Here is a 17690-nt window from a genome sequence, read left to right as displayed (position 1 = left end):
TTTCAACATTTCAGTTATTTAATTGGCCAAGCGATCGTGTCATTCCATTACAGACGAGTCGCTCTTCATTCCATTACAGGACGGTATGACCCAAACCACCCTCTAACGTCGCTCTATTTACTTGAATTGATATGGGAGCTATTAAATATATTTAATACAATATATTCAAACAGTTTTGAACATTTCAATTATTTAATTAGCCAAGCGATCGTGTCATTCCATTACAGACGAGTCGCTCTTCATTCCATTACAGGACGGTATGACCCAAACCACCCTCTAACGTCGCTCTATTTACTTGAATTGATATGGGAGCTATTAAATATATTTAATACAATATATTCAAACAGTTTTGAACATTTCAATTATTTAAGTGGCCAAGCGATCGTGTCATTCCATTACAGACGAGTCGCTCTTCATTCCATTACAGGACGGTATGACCAAAACCACCCTCTAACGTAGCTGTATTTACTTGAATTGTCATGGGAGCTATTAAATATAATTATTAAAATATATTCAAACAGTTTTGAACATTTCAATTATTTAATTGGCCAAGCGATCGTATCATTCCATTACAGACGAGTCGCTCTTCATTCCATTACAGGACGGTTTGACCCAAACCACCATTTAACCTCGCTCTATTTACTCGATTTGATATGGGAGCAATTACATATATTTAATACAATATATTCAAACAGTTTTGAACATTTCAATTATTTAATTGGCCAAGCGATCGTGTCATTCCATTACAGACGAGTCGCTCTTCATTCCATTACAGGACGGTTTGACCCAAACCACCATTTAACCTCGCTCTATTTACTCGATTTGATATGGGAGCAATTACATATATTTAATACAATATATTCAAACAGTTTTGAACATTTCAATTATTTCATTTGCCAAGCGATTGTGTCATTCCATTACAGACGAGTCGCTCTTCATTCCATTACAGGACGGTATGACCAAAACCACCCTCTAACGTCGCTCTATTTACTTGAATTGACATGGGAGCTATTAAATATAATTATTAAAATATATTCAAACAATTTTGAACATTTCAATTATTTAATTTGCCATGCGATCGTGTCATTCCATTACAGACGAGTCGCTCTTCATTCCATTACAGGACGGTTTGACCCAAACCACCATTTAACCTCGCTCTATTTACTCGATTTGATATGGGAGCAATTACATATATTTAATACAATATATTCAAACAGTTTTGAACATTTCAATTATTTCATTTGCCAAGCGATTGTGTCATTCCATTACAGACGAGTCGCTCTTCATTCCATTACAGGACGGTATGACCAAAACCACCCTCTAACGTCGCTCTATTTACTTGAATTGACATGGGAGCTATTAAATATAATTATTAAAATATATTCAAACAGTTTTGAACATTTCAATTATTTAATTTGCCATGCGATCGTGTCATTCCATTACAGACGAGTCGCTCTTCATTCCATTACAGGACGGTATGACCCAAACCACCCTCTAACGTCGCTCTATTTACTTAAATTGATATGGGAGCTATTAAATATATTTAATACAATATATTCAAACAGTTTTGAACATTTCAATTATTTAAGTGGCCAAGCGATCGTGTCATTCCATTACAGACGAGTCGCTCTTCATTCCATTACAGGACGGTATGACCAAAACCACCCTCTAACGTAGCTGTATTTACTTGAATTGTCATGGGAGCTATTAAATATAATTATTAAAATATATTCAAACAGTTTTGAACATTTCAATTATTTAATTGGCCAAGCGATCGTATCATTCCATTACAGACGAGTCGCTCTTCATTCCATTACAGGACGGTTTGACCCAAACCACCATTTAACCTCGCTCTATTTACTCGATTTGATATGGGAGCAATTACATATATTTAATACAATATATTCAAACAGTTTTGAACATTTCAATTATTTAATTGGCCAAGCGATCGTGTCATTCCATTACAGACGAGTCGCTCTTCATTCCATTACAGGACGGTTTGACCCAAACCACCATTTAACCTCGCTCTATTTACTCGATTTGATATGGGAGCAATTACATATATTTAATACAATATATTCAAACAGTTTTGAACATTTCAATTATTTCATTTGCCAAGCGATTGTGTCATTCCATTACAGACGAGTCGCTCTTCATTCCATTACAGGACGGTATGACCAAAACCACCCTCTAACGTCGCTCTATTTACTTGAATTGACATGGGAGCTATTAAATATAATTATTAAAATATATTCAAACAATTTTGAACATTTCAATTATTTAATTTGCCATGCGATCGTGTCATTCCATTACAGACGAGTCGCTCTTCATTCCATTACAGGACGGTTTGACCCAAACCACCATTTAACCTCGCTCTATTTACTCGATTTGATATGGGAGCAATTACATATATTTAATACAATATATTCAAACAGTTTTGAACATTTCAATTATTTCATTTGCCAAGCGATTGTGTCATTCCATTACAGACGAGTCGCTCTTCATTCCATTACAGGACGGTATGACCAAAACCACCCTCTAACGTCGCTCTATTTACTTGAATTGACATGGGAGCTATTAAATATAATTATTAAAATATATTCAAACAGTTTTGAACATTTCAATTATTTAATTTGCCATGCGATCGTGTCATTCCATTACAGACGAGTCGCTCTACATTCCATTACAGGACGGTATGACCCAAACCACCCTCTAACGTCGCTCTATTTACTTAAATTGATATGGGAGCTATTAAATATATTTAATACAATATATTCAAACAGTTTTGAACATTTCAATTATTTAAGTGGCCAAGCGATCGTGTCATTCCATTACAGACGAGTCGCTCTTCATTCCATTACAGGACGGTATGACCAAAACCACCCTCTAACGTAGCTGTATTTACTTGAATTGTCATGGGAGCTATTAAATATAATTATTAAAATATATTCAAACAGTTTTGAACATTTCAATTATTTAATTGGCCAAGCGATCGTATCATTCCATTACAGACGAGTCGCTCTTCATTCCATTACAGGACGGTTTGACCCAAACCACCATTTAACCTCGCTCTATTTACTCGATTTGATATGGGAGCAATTACATATATTTAATACAATATATTCAAACAGTTTTGAACATTTCAATTATTTAATTTGCCAAGCGATCGTGTCATTCCATTACAGACGAGTCGCTCTTCATTCCATTACAGGACGGTTTGACCCAAACCACCATTTAACTTCGCTCTATTTACTCGATTTGATATGGGAGCAATTACATATATTTAATACAATATATTCAAACAGTTTTGAACATTTCAATTATTTCATTTGCCAAGCGATTGTGTCATTCCATTACAGACGAGTCGCTCTTCATTCCATTACAGGACGGTATGACCAAAACCACCCTCTAACGTCGCTCTATTTACTTGAATTGATATGGGAGCTATTAAATATATTTAATACATTATATTCAAACAGTTTTCAACATTTCAGTTACTTAAATTGGCCAAGCGATCGTGGTATTCCATTACAGACGAGTCGCTCTTCATTCCATTACAGGACGGTATGACCCAAACCACCCTCTAACGTCGCTATATTTACTTGAATTGATATGGGAGCTATTAAATATATTTAATACAATATATTCAAACAGTTTTGAACATTTCAATTATTTAATTTGCCAAGCGATCGTGTCATTCCATTACAGACGAGTCGCTCTTCATTCCATTACAGGACGGTATGACCCAAACCACCCTCTAACGTCGCTCTATTTACTTAAATTGATATGGGAGCTATTAAATATATTTAATACAATATATTCAAACAGTTTTGAACATTTTAATTATTTAATTTGCCAAGCGATCGTGTCATTCCATTACAGACGGGTCGCTCTTCATTCCATTACAGGACGGTATGACCCAAACCACCCTCTAACGTCGCTCTATTTACTTAAATTGATATGGGAGCTATTAAATATATTTAATACAATATATTCAAACAGTTTTGAACATTTTAATTATTTAATTAGCCAAGCGATCGTGTCATTCCATTACAGACGAGTCGCTCTTGTATTGTAGAGCCGCGATTTAAGGTAGCGAGACTATTATTTGTGTTGAAAATTACGATTTTCACATTTATTTATTAATTGATGAAATGCACTATAAACTTTCATATGATAAAGTCAACATAACATAGAATGTCATGTAAGTTGGTTAAAATGTATATTTTCTGAAGGGAAGCAAGGCAGCCTCAGTAGTGTTTTCCAAAATCAACAATACAGGTTTAATCTGTGTGCCTATAAGTTTCAAAGATAAACTCAAGACAAAGCAATGTTAGGATGTGTTATCAGTAGCTATCTGACACACAATGAGTGTTTCTAAACATTCGAGTGGTTTGTCTCCGTGGTTTGTTTCACAGATTAGTCATTTGCATATGAATGTGTCAGACACAAGGTCACACAGCCACTGAAAAAAATCATTGATTTTGGTGTTTTCATATGCCGAATTTATCCAATTATAGTTATCCCATTCCTTTATTTTTTTGGTTTCTAATAGCCTTACACATTTGGATGCCCCTACACATGGTAAAACAGACCTTGATGGGAAAACAAATTGATTGTGCCGATACAGAAGCTTGAAAATCTTTGCTGTTACTTCATGGACGTTTTCTAGGAGTTTATGTTTTTCAAAATACAAGGTCTTTAACAAAAAATAACGTATACTTATTGTCGTCGGTTTAACACCAAATTTTCACAGCTTTAAGGTGACAATGAGAGGAACTTGAATGTGTCCAGACAAACTATTTCATCGATTATTTACCAACGAGTTGTGGTTTGAGTTGGGGGCAATGTGACTAAAACAGTAATTGAAATTCAGCACACTATTTTTTAAAACGCGTTGCTTGAATAAAACTGACCAGACACATTCAATTTACCAGACTATTGAACAACTAGGAAAAGTGAAAAAAATACTTCTTATCGCCAGCGTAAATGCGTAATTATTTTTTTTTACAGAAAAGGTAATTTTTCACCTTTGATTTAGTAACGCGTCGTAGAATGCAGATACGGGCATGCAAAATACACTTGTGAAAAGCTTGAAATCTGGCGATTCTAAAAATATATACTTTCCTGGGTCTATTTGTAGTCATTTAGTCACAATTAGAAGATGAAAACAAGTATGCAAATAATAGTCCCGCTACCTTAATCCAATTGTATTCAAATTGGCCACGTGAGCAACAGTCTGACGTCATGACAATCACGTGATGCTCATGTTGGAAATGGCGGAACAGCAGAAGCGCGTGCCTGCTCTTGCTAAAAGTAAGTATCTGAAATTGACCGTTTCCGAGTTGATAGATTTCATTAGTGTTTTGCAGGCAAGGTTCTATCCTTTCGACAAACTATCTAAAGCGTACTTGGGTTTAATATATTCAAACGAAAAAGGAAAGAGAATGCCCGCCAAACTCACTGTGTTGAAATCTGAATGCAAAATTCGCGGTTGTCAGTTATACCCCGATCATGTCATCACAGTTGATTAACGATTTATCAACATCCTTTATTTGATTGGGTTTCACACAGATATTATATGAATTTAATAAACACAACGGCCAACCTCAAATATAAGTTTCATAAAAATTACAACCAGTTGATTTACTTCTCTCTATTTATTGCATCATTCGATAGATGTTGACACTCCAAGTGTTGTTTCCAGTGAAGAGGAACTGTTAACGCGTATACACGAATGTACCGATGATGACTGTTCATGCAAAAAATATCACTGTGCCATGTGTCCCACGAAAGGCCAAAAGCATGCTGTCCAAAAACACATATATTCTGTACACTGGAAATCTAGAGTCAGTGTTAGTGGTGAGTATATGATCAAAACCCTATCACTAAGGCCATGAAAAAAAAATCTCTGTGTCTCGATTCATGGAAATTTTAGAATGAGGCGGCGAGGCGATTTTTGCCTTGCCCGTAGTGTAGTGTAAACGAAGGGAAGGTATAGTAAGGGGAAGATTTTGGCGTCGTCGTTGTTGTTGGCGTGACTTGTGGGTGTGATAACTCGAGTAATTTTTACACCATTGGTTTCAAATTTATATATGTTATAAACAAACATGCAAAGATGGCCAAGTTCGATATTGTTGCATTTTGCTTGCATAATTGATGAGAGATGGCTACTGATTGGTTTTCGCTTGTGGGCGCAATAACTCGAGTAATTTTTACATGATCAATTTCAAAGTTATATATCTTATAAACAAAGGTGTAAGGATAACCAAGTTCAATATTGGTGCACTTCACATGCATAATTAATGAGATATGTAGTAATTATTTTTTCAGTTAAAACGTAATTGTTGTGAAAGCTTAGTGTAGTTAAAGAAAAGTAATTTTAATGTTTTGAAATTAAATCCTCCTAATCTGTATCAGGATTTAAAAATCTATGGTGTAACATTTGTTTTGAAATCCTTTGGAATTTTCCATTGTTGTGTGATTATGTATACATTTTCATCTTATTGGTACCAGTGCCATCTTAAGTTCATTATAGAAAAATGCCTTTGTTTTTACTCTAGTTAATATTTGACCTTTGTGTGAAGTCACTGTATGGTAATTAGATCTGTTGACAATTTATTTTTAAACACTTATGTGAGTTTATACTTTGAGCAGTAATCTTCTCAAATAGCCGCATGGGGTTAATTTTGTACAACTATGTGTGTCATTTCATTTCCATTGTGTGACTTGAGTATGTTTTTCCATTGTATTATAATCGGGGCCATCTGGAATTCATTATTAGAAAATGCCTTCTATTTATACATTAGTTAACATGTGATCTTTGTGAGAAGTCATTGTATGGTAATTAGATCTGATCAAGGTCAATATTCAAGACCACTGTGGTTAAACATTATTATAAGATAGTATTTTACTGTAAGCAGTTGTACACAGCGCTAGTCATCATTGTTCAGTGAGTTACAAACTATGTGGAATAAGTTTTGTAAAGTTGCTACAGTACATGTACAATAAGTTATATCCCAGAATTCACATAAAATAATTATACTATAAGTTGCTATAATGCATATTGAGTATTCTTCAGTGCAATAAGTTTTCTAAAGTTATTACTGTACAATCAGTTATGTCCTATTAAGTCACATAAAATAATTATACTATAAGTTGGCATATATCCAGACTATTGAGTTAACATTGCTCATTTATATAAGTGTCATTCCAATATTATCATTATTTAGAATGCCTCGACCTAAAAAAAAAAAAGAGTTTTAGACTAAAACGCGAACAAAAACGTAAATACATGCAGGAAAAAAGAGCATGCGAGTCACAGGCTCAACAGTACAGTAAACAACAAAACCTTGAAGTAAATAGTGTATTTCCTCAGTCAGACAATCATGTAGAATTAGATGTTGTTACCTATGAGGTTGATAATCTTATGGATAAATTAATGAACAAAATTAACAGACTAACAAATCAAAGTGAAATATTTTCAAATTTAATGCAATTGATAAAACAGTTTCACCTGTTTCAAAAGAATATTGTGAGTACTGATTGGATAAATGTTATAAATGGACTCCCTGGTGCTGATATACAAAACCTTGGACTTGCATGTTATCAAAATGTTATTATACAAGTATTAAATACATACTCCAGCATTTGCAAGCTACATTCTTACCAAATCCAAAACCCATCAATGCAGAAAAAATAAAAAAACCATCCTGTTTGTTATGTGAATGGGAATCATTTATAATCCAGATGTATTTGAGTGACAACAGTTTTAATAGTGCAGCATAGATACAGAAATACATTAATAGTTCAGAATTATTTAATCCTCTTGTGGAATATGATGCCCATGAGTTTCTTGTTATTATATTTGATATATTAGAACAATATGACGTAAACAGTAATAATATGCCAGTACATACTTTACAAAGTATATTTATGGGTATCTATAATAAAACATAAATAAAAACACTGTGCATATACGAATGTTAGACTTGAACTTCACTGTTTTACAACTTCCTATAACATATTCAAATTTCCTTAATGAGTATTTTACAAAATCAACATCCCTCTCCCAAATCTATAGCTTAGAGTGATATTTGGTAGTAAGAAATGAAAATTATGTTATAAAATTTCACTATTTCTAGAATTTAGCCAATTTATGGTCTCAACTTAACCAGTTGTATCAATTATTCCCTGAGCTAAAATGGGGGAAATTTGAGACAAGTACGAGTACAAGCGCATTTTGGGATTTTCAGAAGGAAAACAAACGTTCAAGGTGCATAGTTCAAGATGATGCATGTGGAAACGAGAAACAGGGATTTTTTTTTTTCTCAGCCTAACCACAACTTATTTATGTGATAACAGATACAATAGTTGCTACATGTGCCTATGCTGTAAGTTTGTCTCAAGCCCACCAACCAAAAATAAGTCATAAATATAGCTTCATAGCAGCAATGACCGGTTTTCAAGACCATGGCACATGGCCAAGTCACATGCAATGCATGGCCATGAATGACTGTTTGCAATAGCCCTGAAAATTAACGTTGGTTTCATGTTTGTATATGTGATAGTGTCCGAGATATTATAGCCATGCATATTTAATGAGTTCCATGACCATATATAGTCATCGAGTATGTTTGTCAATTCTCTTGTCCAATGTCTTCAATATAGCATTGGTTCAATGTTCCTACTTGCAATAGTGCCTAAGATATTAGAGATTTGCATATTTAATGAGTTCTATGACCATATATGGTCATTTAAAATGTTGGTCAATTCTTTTGTCAAATGCCTTCAGTATAGGTTTCGGTACATGTCTCTATCTTTAAAAGTGCTCGAGATATTATGGATATGCATATTTAATGAGTTCTATGACCATATATGGTCATCGAATGTATTGGTCAATCTTTTTGTCCAATGTCTTCAATATAGCATTGGTTCCATGTTTGTACTTGCAATAGTGCCTGAGATATTAGAGACATGCATATTTAATGAGTTATATGACCATATATGGTCATCAACTATGTTGATCAATTCTTTTGTCCAATGTCTTCAATATAGCGTTGGTTCCATGCTTGTATATGCAATAGTTCTCAATATATGTCAATTCAATGTGTATCGTATTTAGGGCCCTCCCCCTTTCCCATAATCCATCATTGCTGACTATTTTATATGCAATGTGAAAAATATTCATAAATCAATTCCTCCAAAACTGCTGGTCGCACATTCATGATTCTTTGATAAATCGGTAGTATGTATTAAGCTCTTCAAAATTACAGCGTGCAATTTTTATACGATAAAAGTTATGCAAATGAGATGCAAAACAATAGTTCGAAAAATTCTAGAAAAAAGGTCACATGACCGTTCAACTTCTTTTTTATGAAATACATAGCTCTATGGCCAATGCTGCTTTTAAGCGAAAGTTTGAGACTCCTAGACCCTCGGAAAGGTGTTTAAATGAGCATGTCATTTTCCGCCTTAAATTCAAAATGGCCGCCGTACCACGTGACCAATATGCGTCATCTTAGGATATGCACTAGATCTCATCAAACTTTACAAACATATGAAAAAATTTCAAGATATGTGTAATGGTGTTCGAATAGCACTTAGCGAAAAATCTGGCGGAATAATAATAAAAAAACATAACGATTACAATAGGTTTCCAAGACGTGCGTCTTGAAAACCTAAAACCTAATAAAAAACATAATGATTACAATAGGTTTCCAAGACATGTGTCTTGAAAACCTAATAAAAAACATAACAATTTCAAAAGGTTTTCAAGACATGTGTCTTGAAAACCTAAATATAGCTGCAAAGCAGCAATGATGGGTTTCAAGCCCTACAGCTTAAGGCTCATGGACTTACTGCAGATGACAAACATGACCAGATTGACATGCATATAAAACTTTGCATGGTCCAGCATTTTTATATTGCTTTATATTGCAAACTGTTGATGAACCACATAACTATATCCATCTAATTGGTTTCTCACATAGTGTGCCATAATTTGTTAATCTCCCTTCTCTATCTACAATAGTTTTCATAACATTAGGTTCAGGCATACTTAATGAATAATATGTGGTGGATGAGATAGGGTTGCGTTGTGTAGAGAAATAGACTTCCATGAGACAAAGTCAGAGTTCTGTGAGATTCGCTTTATTAGATCACGTCAGACTACATTGAAGTCAAAACCAGAACTACTCCCTCCAAAAATCTGGTAGCTTGGAGTATTTGCATAATGTTGTCAAAATAGAATACATAACTATGATTGGTTCAATTCAAAGTGGAAGATTCCACTATCATAGCAACAAGTAATTAGTCTTAGTTATGAGTCAAAGGTTAAAGAAAGAGGCGGCAAGATCAACACCTAACAATGCAACATTAAATGATACAAGATACAATGTAATACAATGTTATACTACATAGGTAAACAGTAGAAGTCTGAACCACGTAAATAAATAAATTTTGAAATGTTGATTGCAATGGAGCTCTCAGCGATATAATATACTGTTGACTAACATGCAAATACAAACAAATGTATATCTATATGTCACTAGGAATGACACTCCTTATTCTCGATACTTTTGGTTAATAAAAATAATTATTTTCGTTATTTTTATATAATCATAAATAAAAGTACATTCGAGATGCTATAAATATATAAGGATAAAATATGCAAAAATTTGTTTCATTCATATGCTGTAGCGTATTTAACATTAATTTCACGAACATAATCAACTCACTACATGGGGGCCGTATGCTGTATGTCGTAACAATAGTTTTAGGAAGCTTTGTTGTTTTAACTAAATTCAAGATGGCAGACAAACCACACAATATATGGATTTGATTTCATAGGAATATGATAAACTTAATGTGGATTCCACATACCGAAATTTGTATCAGTCTGGCAAATAGTTCATGAGTTATAGAACTTTTTAGCTCCGCTGTCGACTTTGTCGAGCGGAGCTTATCATATGAGTGATTGTCCGTCGTCGTCCATGTCAATGTTTTACTTTTTCGACTTCTTCTTGAAAACTACAAGCCTGAATGATTTGACACTGGGTGTATATGTACCTTGGGTAGACCTCTCTTAGGTTTGTTCATTTCATGTTGATATCTTTAATTCTCTAATTTTGGTGAATATTTTTGTCATTTTTGGTAAAAAGTGATATTTTCGACTTCTTGTTAAAAACCGCAAGTGCAATTGCTTTGATATTACATATATAGGTACTACATGTGGACCTCTCTCAGATTTGTTCATTTTATAATGATATCTTTAATTCTCTAATTTTGGTGAATAATTTTGTCATTTTTGGTAAAAAGTGATATTTTCAACTTCTTGTTAAAAACCGCAAGTCCAGTTGCTTTGATACTACATATATAGGTACTACATGTGGACCTCTCTCAGATTTGTTCATTTCGTGATGATATCTTCAATTCTCTAATTTTGGTGAATATTTTTGTCATTTTGGGTAAAAAGTGATATTTTCAACTTCTTGTTAAAAACCGCAAGTCCAATTGCTTTGATATTACGTATATAGGTACTACATGTGAACCTCTCTCAGATTTGTTCATTTCGTGATGATATCTTCAATTCTCTAATTTTGGTGAATATTTTTGTAATTTTTGGTAAAAAGTGATATTTTCGACTTCTTGTTAAAAACCAATAGTTCAATTGCTTTGATATTACATATATAGATACTACATGTAGACCTTTCTCAGATTTGTTCATTTCGTGATGATATCTTTAATTTTCTAATTTTGGTGAATATTTTTGCCATTTTTTGGTAGAAAGTGATATTTTCGACTTCTTGTTGTCCTCTTTTAAAAAGTATTATATGACACAATATTTTTTTTCTGTGACGTGTTTTAATTGGTAACATTTCACTCAATCAGTAGGACAATATTATTTATGTTTTTAGTTAAATAATATATTCACAAGAACTGCCATATCAGAAAGCAATAATTTATGATAGTTAGTACATTTTCAGCAGTCAAACCACTAAACGGCTGATTGTTTTTTAACATTTTTGCAGCGGATTGATGTTCAGCAGCATAACGTATTCATATATGACTCGCTTCCTTGCAAAGAATATGCTTATATAGAAAATTCCCTCAGGTAAGGTAGAAACAAGTTATAAGAATTTGTCTGTTTAATCATGATTTAAGTCAGTGATAATCTTTGCATGTAATATAATGTATAGTTTGAAACCAGTATTTGTTGAAATTATAATCAAGGGGAGTATGTCGATTTCTACTTTCCTTTAATTTACTGCAGCCGAGGAAGATTTTATCTCGTTATAACGTCTCGGCAACACTTTCTTAGTTTTTAATCATCTAATCTATATTTTTGCAGGAAATTCATATCGGAAGAATCAAAAACTAAAATAATGACTCGAGAAAAAAGCAAATGGAAATTTACTTATATTACGGTAATAACATTTTTGACTCCCGTGGGAGTCTTTGCAGTTTCCATGTATGTGTGTGTGTGTGTCTGTCTGTTCCAATGGTATCTCAAGAACCGTATGTTGGTTTTTAATGAAACTTGGTGCATAGATGCTCTGGACTAATGCGCAGATTTGATAAGGTTTTGGTTGAAATTCATACATATTAATTACCTGATTTGCATGATAATTAGCTAATTTTTAGCTGTCCCTTGACTGTTCCACTAATATCTAAAGAGCCATTCATTAGATATTGATGAAACTTGGCACATAGATGCTGTGCACATAATTAACCTGATTTGCATACTGATTAGTAAATTTTTGGCTTTTCCAATGATATCTCAGGTACTAATCACATTTCAATGAAACTTGCATAGATACATAGGACGATGCACAAACGGATGTGTGAAATATTAATTACCTAATTTGCACAATTAATCAATATTCAGATTTTGATATGTTAAGTACTAATACTTAAAACAATACACAATACACAGACCCGCTCAGTTTTGAGTTAATTTGCATAATAAATCATCATTTTTGGTTCTAATCACATTTCAATGAAACTTCGTATAAAGATGGTCTGTGACATAATTCAGTGAGTCTTGGTACATATGTACTCTAACACAAGGTGATGATCAAATTAGTTTTAGGTTTATATACATCTATAATAATTACCTAATTTGCATAATAATTTACGTTTTCGCTGACCGCTATTTTAGTTATGAATAATCATCACATTATAATGAAACTTTGTACATGTACACCCAGAAAAGATATACAGACCTAAATCTATGTATGATAATTGCTTAATTTGTATAATAATTCATTTGGTTCATTGAGGTAATCCACGGACGTGATTAGTTTAATGTTGATAAACATGCATATTGATTATCTATTATTAGCCCATTTCTGATATCTAAAAAAATCAGATTTAAATTTAATTCATCACAGAGGTGCTTAGGAACTAATTAGACTAAAAACAATGGATGATAAATAAAATGTATTTTCTGTATGTATTATAAATTTTGATAGTATGAATCACATTTGTTTCATGTTTCATGAATCTCAAATAGCAGACTCAAATTATTTGCCAAGCTACTTGTTTGAAAAGCAAATTTTAAATTTTGAATTAATTTTGATAATCTCACAACACGTTCTTTCTAAGCTTTCTTTGATTATGATTTGTATTCAGTGTATTGGTTAAATGTAATTGTAGTACAAATATAAACTTGCATTGTTGTAATTGCCTTTTCCTAATCACATTTTATTTATTAGGGATTACCCTGCCAGGTCAATAATAAAGATTGTGGCGTGTTTGTTTTGAAGGTAAGTTGTAATAACGTGCACTGGCGCATACACTATGTCAAATCAATCAATTATAATATAGTACCAATCATACTTACTTACATTCTGCCAAACGTGTATACACATGTAAATATCATTTAATTGTGTAAATTGTGAATATTATAATGTGCCCACTACACTGCAATTCCGACATACTTCCAGAAAAGCGTAATATGTTTTTTTATTAAAAAAAGAAAATGGTTTATTTGCAAATGTCTCAAAAGGACAAAATATGGTGATTGCAATCTCCAACAGGCTAAACATAAATGTGTGTGTTTCAATATCACATCTCTGTATACGATTCTAGCCTTAAGTCCCCACTAGAGCTCATGTAATTAAACGAAACACGGCAATTAATCATCCACATCCAAGGATGATTGCTCTAATTTTTATTTGATTATCAGTTGATATTATACTTAAAAAGTACCACATATTGAACTGTTCCTCCTTTAGAATATATAATACTTTCAATGTTTGTTAATTGAACATTGTATTTACATTATATTGTACCTTATTACAATATCTATGTGTGTTTTGGTTATGTAGTACCTGAAATGTTGTCTCCTTGGTGAGGATATCATGTTTAAGGTGAGTAAATCGGAGTATTTTGTAGCATTTTCCAGGTTACCTTCTTGTATTTTTATTAACATAACACCATATATTCTTTTATCATTGTTGCAAATTTTCCGAGACATGGAGATGATTAACATTCTAGAATTTGAATAAAAACAATATTTTTTGTAGGTCGAATCAACGCTTTTAAGAGAAGAGGTGAAAACAGACTTGTTGCAATGGTATGTATATTGCAAGACTACAATATTTTGGATTTTGAACGATTATTAACTTTCATTTTTCGTGTCAATAATGTCAAAACATTGCTGGTCTCAAAAGATAATTTGAAAACATAATGATACAGCGTTTGAGTTGATATAAACATAACAAGTATTGAAATTACCAGAAACGAACCGTTAAACAGTGTAAATAACATGAACATTAGTGTCCCATGTTAAAGTTGTGCAGTCTCGGGATTGTGGTGCCGCAGTTTAAACTCCATATATTTTGCAATAATGTATTTAAACATTCAACCACAATTAACTACTATCTATCCAGTCTTGCTTTCAATACTTAATCCTAACCGGAACTTTTTCTAACATTCTTTTCACTTGAATTTATCGTAAATGATATGTTATCCCATTTTGTATGATCAATAGAATATATCTCTATGACCCTTAGATGCATATCATAGGTTTAGGGTTTTGTATATATCTTATCAGTGACATTGTTTCTGCCAAGATCAGGCTTAGAATTCAAACTGATTTTATCACTTCCTATGGTGATATATCATAATATATAATAATAAATAATTTATTGACAGGAAACAAGTACTGGAAGTTATGGAAGTTGAAGATTCAGGTTAATATCAACATTTTCAAATCTTTCATATTGAAAAATTACATTTTGGTTCTTTGTTAATTGTCATGTGTTAAAAATGCGTCTGCCGTTTTAGGTCAACATTATTTAATATAATACCTGGCTAATAAGCCATGAAACGTATGCTAGTTCGATTATATAACTGAAATGTAATGATATATTAATGGTTTGTTGCGTTTGTTTGCAGATTGTAGTTCATCAATAGAGATGGAAAATCTTGATAATGACAAAATAACTGGAGAAATTACAGAAAATCAGGTAAAACACACAAAATAATACTACGTAAAGTCTTTGTGTATGACTAAAATTATTTATGTTTTTGTAACGTGTAAAGTCTTGTAAGTTCTTCTTTTATATCTATGTAAGAACCCAGCAACAGAGCGTTATTTGGGTTGGGGGTTTTCATTTGTAATTTGCATAACTAATATAAATATTCAAATCAACCTTCTGACAATGATCTAATGTTCGATACTTTGCATTTGTTTACAATATAGTACCAAGAAATGTTACACCTCACAGATGGTATAATAACGTGTAGTGGAGATTGTATTGGCCATTTAAATCGACACGTCATGTTTGTGGCAGACTACAACAAAAATTATTGTGGAAGAACTACCCATGTGAGACATGGGTATGGCAATGAATACGTGTCAGATAAGGTGAGTTTATTTGATTATTTATGGGTATCATTAAATTGTCTTGTGGAAATTCAATATTCCTTTATAATAAAGAGATCACGATAAAGTTAAATTTGTTGTTTTCACATCTCACATTGTATATTTATTTGTATAACCACTTCCCACACCACTAACTGTCCTATAATCATCCTCATACATTTCATAGGTCCATGAACAAATCAAAGAACGAATGATGAAAGAACACCTGGTGAAGAAAAAAATGTCCAAAAGGTTAACACTTATTACAAAATTGTTATTTTGCAAACACACTTATTGAATGGAGTGAAATTGTTGTCTCTTCAATCTGTGGCGTCAATGTTTCCCAGTGTATATAATATGTAAGTGGTCATATATATGCCGTTCACATAATTACAGGTAAACGAACAGAAGATCCGAACTCGCAATTTAATTAAAAACTTAACTAAATTTTGCTAGTACTATGATTGAAATTTGACAGTTGTTGACAGTTGAATGCTGACAGTTGACAGTTGAATGCTCATGTAAATTTGTTTTCACTGTATGCTTGTATCATTTATCGTAGTGTATATGTGTTGATTGTTTAGACTTGAATAGATTCGTTCACTCTTATACATTTCAATACGAATTTAAATATGAAGTGGTCGTAACAGTGTTTCTATATGGTATTTCTTAAATTAATTGTCTTTTAATTGTAGTATATTTGAAACAAGTACGAATATGCTATGTACAACAAGCAAAAAAGTGTACATGAAGAGAGAAGCATTGAATTCTCCTATGTTGTAAGTTAACTTTGCTTTATTCAAACAAATCATAATTTCGCGATCATGGGAGATTGTCATTTACACAACTTTTTATGATTTAAGACAATACATACGAAAGTCGACATGAACGGTTCTCCTAAAGAAACTGGGAAATGTTTCTAAATGAATGAAATGGAAATGTAATTATCTAGCTAGACCAGTTGTGTCGGACATGAGTAGACATTTGCATATGTATAATATATACGGCTTACAATATCAATTGTGTTTTTGCTCAGTGGACAATTTGGATACCAGATATAACTTTCCTTTTCAATATGAAAGAATTAAATAAACAAAAACGCTTTTTAATATTTTTGTGAAGGAAACAATGCAATTCCCCAATATTGACAGTATGAATCAAATTGATTAAAAGGAATATTTCTTATTTTTCTTTCCAGTTTTGCAACTAGATTTGTGGATGACGTATTAGTGAAAGAATGTATCGCATATTTACTCAAGGTTAAACTGAACATTTCTTTAAAGGAGGCAGATGATTTGTGCAGACAAACTGACAAGCTGAAAACTGAAATTTGAAATATTCATTGTTATGTGTGTACTACAGTCGCATATGCATATTTCATGGTGTACGTCTCTCACTACATTATAGTGTACAAAGTCGAAGTTGTTAGTTTAATTTATACTTATTAAAACGAGTTATATAATTGTTACTACTGCGTTGCGTTTCATTACTTTATTAAATACACTTTTGTATAATAAACATGTTTCATTCTAGCATCATCAATATTTTAACTATATTTAGATTATATATACAAGTAATGACGATGAATCAAACTCTAGCATCATAAATGTCACAACACCAATAACATGATATACATGTCAAAGTAATGTAAACTCGCATTGCAAGATAGCTATAAAATTTGCTTCTTAAAAGACCAATTGAGATGTTAATTTAAAGAATTAGAACGTGTCATTTTTTTGTAGGAGTTCATTCCGCATTGGGCTCGCCGAAAATATCGCTATCAAGTTTATATTTATCAAACAAAAGTTAAAAAATG

General features: G+C 32.5%; 1 protein-coding gene across 1 annotated transcript; it reads left to right on the top strand.

Moving 5' to 3' along the window:
* Window positions 1–13727: 13727 nt before the first annotated feature.
* LOC146750383 (uncharacterized) lies at window positions 13728–17342 on the top strand. The gene is made up of 9 exons (XM_085501954.1): window positions 13728–13769; window positions 14334–14375; window positions 14532–14581; window positions 15163–15200; window positions 15406–15476; window positions 15713–15877; window positions 16062–16126; window positions 16570–16653; window positions 17073–17342. Exons 2-9 carry the CDS (start codon window positions 14367–14369, stop codon window positions 17206–17208), a joined length of 618 nt encoding a protein of 205 aa, XP_085358080.1. The 5' UTR covers window positions 13728–13769; window positions 14334–14366; the 3' UTR covers window positions 17209–17342.
* The last annotated feature ends 348 nt before the right edge of the window (window positions 17343–17690 follow it).

The sequence above is a fragment of the Saccoglossus kowalevskii genome, chromosome 1 (genome assembly GCF_978046115.1).
Source record: "Saccoglossus kowalevskii chromosome 1, keSacKowa6.1, whole genome shotgun sequence".
Classification (NCBI taxonomy): Eukaryota; Metazoa; Hemichordata; class Enteropneusta; family Harrimaniidae; genus Saccoglossus; species Saccoglossus kowalevskii.
The sequence above is the reverse complement of the archived record's forward strand: the minus strand, read 5'-3'. Positions and strand labels throughout refer to the sequence as shown.

Excerpts from the sequence above, each read along its gene's own strand:
- LOC146750383 (XM_085501954.1), top strand. Across the intron at positions 14,582-15,162 it reads AAAACAGACTTGTTGCAATG|GAAACAAGTACTGGAAGTTA; the intron begins GTATGTATATTG and ends ATTTATTGACAG. Across the intron at positions 15,878-16,061 it reads ATGAATACGTGTCAGATAAG|GTCCATGAACAAATCAAAGA; the intron begins GTGAGTTTATTT and ends TACATTTCATAG.